At 39.9% G+C, this 4259-nt stretch overlaps 1 protein-coding gene across 2 annotated transcripts in view; it reads left to right on the forward strand.

Annotated features, from left to right (window-relative positions):
- The window catches only part of PTGR2 (prostaglandin reductase 2), a 10183-nt gene extending 7941 nt beyond the window's left edge, over positions 1 to 2242 (forward strand). The window contains exons 7-9 of one of the 2 annotated variants that reach the window (XM_010148047.1): positions 1 to 63; positions 792 to 831; positions 2014 to 2242. The exon at positions 1 to 63 is cut by the window's left edge and continues 14 nt beyond it. In XM_010148047.1, the coding sequence (XP_010146349.1) occupies positions 1 to 63; positions 792 to 831; positions 2014 to 2078 (168 nt within the window). In that variant the 3' untranslated portion in view covers positions 2079 to 2242. The remainder of the gene's footprint in view (positions 64 to 791; positions 832 to 2013) is intronic. The other variant, XM_010148048.1, reaches the window with a different exon arrangement.
- Positions 2243 to 4259: the final 2017 nt, after the last annotated feature.

Consider the following 4259-nt stretch of genomic DNA (forward strand, 5'->3'; position numbering starts at 1 on the left):
ATGGACAAACAAGAAGCTAGCATATTGCAACTCTGCCAGTGGATCCAAGAGGGTAAACTGAAGGTAGGAACTTTACAAAGTCTAAGCTACAGCCTGTGATACTGCCTCCTCAGATCGTGGTCTGGCTACAGGAATTCCGATTTCTTTGTCCTTGGCCCTCTTACTGTGCCTTGGAGTTGAACATAAGATGTTCTTATGAACATTTAAGCATACTTGAAAGCTTATTAGGTAGCACAGTTTTAGCAGATACCTGCTGAGGATGATGTGACAGTAGTATGACAGACTTTTCTAATTACATGCTGCTGATGTCTCTGTTTCTTTCAGCATAGAGCACAAGTGCTTTCTTACCTAAGGGGTCAGACCTTCAAAAATACTTACTTTTGAACTCCTGATCAGTGAGTGTCCTGAATGCTTTTGGGGATTTTGCGTGAAATCACCATTTATTGTTTAGTGATGGGTACCTGCTTTATCCATCCCTTCCCTCTGAGCTTTGTCTAAATTAGGTTTTGATCCTTCAGTTGTTCAGTAAATTTTCCTGGGAAAATCCAGAGACGTGAAATCCTGGCAGGGGCAGGGATGTTCCGGTTCTGATTGAAGCACTAAATTGCCTACGGGATTATCAGAAAGTATTCACTCCTCTCTTGGTGAAAGAGTCTGGCCCAAGCAGAGCACTGGCCATTACAGCAAGAGAATCCTTTCCATTTTGGTAGTTTCTGTGGCACTTTCTCATGCCACAGAAGAAATGTTAATCTTGTTTGAAGAAACCTGAAAGGCCTTGTTTGCATCGACAGGTCAGAGAAACCGTGGTGGAAGGCTTATCAAACATTGGTGGTAAGATTTTTACACCATTTTCTAAGAAAACTAAACTGATTAACTACGACAGTAAAGATTAACCACCTCCTTTGTTTCATTTGCCAATTCAGATTTTTGTGGTTTACTGAAAACATGATTTTTATAATAAATAGTGTATTTTTTCACAAAGTATTGTAAAGTTCTGTGACAAGATTATTTTATGTTAAAAAATATGGAATATAAGTTTTGAGGATTTTTTTTGGTTTACTAGTGGGGGTGGGGAATGAATTGTTAAGCTGGTACCTTAGCAGCCGATGGCAGTCACCCTGATCCTACATATCCAAGGTGCTGTCCATTTCTTAGAACTTGTGTGTAAGAAAATGGTATTTTGGAAACCTTGAACTTATACAACAAAACCCCAATCTCTAACAGTGCTTGTTATTAGGTATGCTAACAAAGCATAAATTAAAGGTACACACGAGAAAAGGGAAAGCATATTAGATTGCTAAACAAAGTAAAAAATGGCCTGTAGCCTGTTCAAAAAATCTGTAACAAAGAAAATATAAAAGTGAAGGGGGCCTTGTGACTCCAGTCAGAGAAAGCTAGAGAGCCAGGTGATTCCAGATGTGCTGTAAGAATGCTTCCCTTTTCAAGTGAAAGGGAAGAGTATGATTTAGTTCATTTAGTCTTCAGTCACACAAGACTGGAAACAAGTAGAATTTAGAGAGTGGCAAATTTATAGATCAAAATTTATTCTGGTCATTGCTACTTACTGCTATACTTAAGTATTTTGACGGAATTTGATCAACTACAGCAAATATCATACTTTACTCAAAGTTTGGTTATTTTAGTTTCTGTCATTTACTGCATCACACAGAGTATTTATAAACCTTTTCCTTTCACAAAGGTTTGTGAAACCCACAGCGTCTCTGGGCTCTCCAGTCACGCCTTGTCTTTCTGTTTGGTATTTGTATGGCACATCACAGAAACAGCAAACGTAATCCTTAACTTGCATAAGGCTAAACAATTGCTTACAAATCAGGTTTTTGAATAGTACACAAAATTGCCCATAGCAGTTTGTTACAAACCAGCTTTTTTTTTTTTCTTCTTAACTAGGGAAGCTATTTAATACATTTGCTTCCACCTTTTTTTTTTTTCTTTTCTTAAAACTACTTGGCACATTTTGCTTGGCACTAACTTATTTCATTATTTCTCTTGTAGCCGCTTTCCAGTCCATGATGAATGGAGGCAATATTGGAAAACAAATTGTCTTAGTTTCTAAATAAAAGTTATTGATGCTGGAAAAATAATTGGATCCTGATATCAGTGAGCAAGTCTTTACTTGTACTACTTTCCCTTTTCTTAAATAAACCATTAAGTTTTCTGTATGTACTGAAAGCAGAGATTCTGGGATGCTAGGGCAGAACCTGTGCTAATAAACTGAATAGAACTGGAAGAAGGAGTGCGGTCATTTACACTAGTAACAAGTAACATGTTCTTTGGCATGATTCTGACAGCTGTCAGCTGGCACACTTGCAAATATATCATGGGTATGGTTTGAAAGTTAGAACATCCTAGGAGCCATTTCCAATAAGCAACTTGCATGCAGTCATGTAGTTTTGGTTGTTAGAAGAGTTTACTAGTGTAGATGTGCATCATTCCCACGCTGGTTTGTCTCAGTGCCCAGGAACTTTTCTAGGAATTTTTAATTTACTGGTCTAAGTTTACCATAACAGTCCAACCAGTCTGGCTAATCATTTTAGCACATAACTGTTCTCATTTTTACAGATAATTGCAGTGAAAAATTCCATTTCTGGAATTCAAGGTCTGTAACAAGAAAGGCATTTCCATTTTGCCATCTGGAACAAATTTCTGCTGATGCGTCTCATCCGTTTCGTTACATTTTCAGAGCACTTGAAGCCTAATGCATTTGCAGTTCCGTCTGCAGGCAGCCTGAAACTTTCATCAGGGATAAGTTCAGGTGTAGGGTGAGCCTTTTGCGTAACTGCTCATTTATTTACTCTTCTCAGTCTTTGCATTCCACACTTAAGTTTTCTTTTTAGAATTCCTTTTTAAAAATCTACTGTAACTTACTTTTCTGATAATCTCCCTGATCTCACTAGTTTTTCTGGTTTTTAGGCCTCTCCAGGGTGACAGACAGAGGATCTCAAAACACACTGCCTGAGGACAGAAGGTAACTTTGCAGACAATTGACCTTCTGTTCCCTCAGTAACTTATCTTGGCTCAGAATTCTTGGTCTGACAGTGCGCTTTTACCATCTCAATGAGGAAACTTGAAAAAATGAGTCACCATTTCCAAGTTCGAGTAGCATAAGCCCAAGCCACATGAGACTGATGAGATGAAGTAGGAGGCTTCAAAAGCAAGGAACAGAAAAGGGAACAGATTATTATCTTAAAGACGTTAAAATTCCACTACTATGTACATTTAGAGATGTTAACACATATTTATTTAGAGAATAGGGTTGTTCCTGACACATTCTCATTTATAGGACATTGGGTTTGGGTTTAATTTGTTTGCCTTTAAGGGAGGTGCTTCTAAACAGCAGGGTCAGCTGTGCTGCCCAGAGAATGGACTATCTCGATCTTCGATCTTCGTGAGTCACTACCTAGGCTCAAACGAGATGGAATCCAAGGACTGGGAAAGAAACGGTATGCAAGAAATTTGGCACTACAAATCACTTGGCGTGCTGTGGAAAGTCAGACAGCGGGTATCAAAATTGCCTGGTAGGGTTGGGAGCAGTATGAAAACCAGTCTTTTCATTTCCTAGTGCCGAAGCTCACCCTGAAAGAAGGAAGCGCGTGGTGATGGATGCCATAAACTTTGAGGAAGAGAAAGATACCTGCTGTGCTGCATTAGATGATCTAAAATCCTCCAGTATGGGTTTTTCCAACTACACAGTTAGTGACTGGTTCCCTTTCAGCTAGGCTGGGAATCTAACAGTAACGCGGCTAACTCAGGCAGCATTACTACCAGTGACACGCTGGGACAGTATGCAGTAAAATCAGTATGGTCAGAGTAGGCAAATGGAGACAGAGCATGTCACGGGAGTGAAATTCTGTGAATTCCTGCAGATTGAGTGCCCCTAGATGGTAACTCGATTGTGAAAGTTACGCAGCGAGGGCTTGTAAGACTTGGTAATTCGCATGTTTATTAAAAGGAGAGGCAGCAGGAAATGCAGTGATCCTGAGTGCTGTCTCTAGACTTGGATTCCTGTCATGTCAGCTGGATCTAATGGGGAAGGAGCTGACAGGAATACAACCTTTCCACACAGCGGCTCTAATGAGCGTGCTGACGTGTCCATTGTCCCCTTTCCTTTCTTTCTTCCCTCCCAGAGCTCCCACATGTCTATACCTGATACAAATACTCAGACTGAAACAGCATCACCATCACCCTGTATTCTGCATTCAGTTTCTGCCAGGCAGCAGATTAGCCTTTATGCACTCTAA

The sequence above is a fragment of the Eurypyga helias genome, unplaced genomic scaffold (genome assembly GCF_000690775.1).
Source record: "Eurypyga helias isolate BGI_N326 unplaced genomic scaffold, ASM69077v1 scaffold8743, whole genome shotgun sequence".
NCBI lineage: Eukaryota > Metazoa > Chordata > Aves > Eurypygiformes > Eurypygidae > Eurypyga > Eurypyga helias.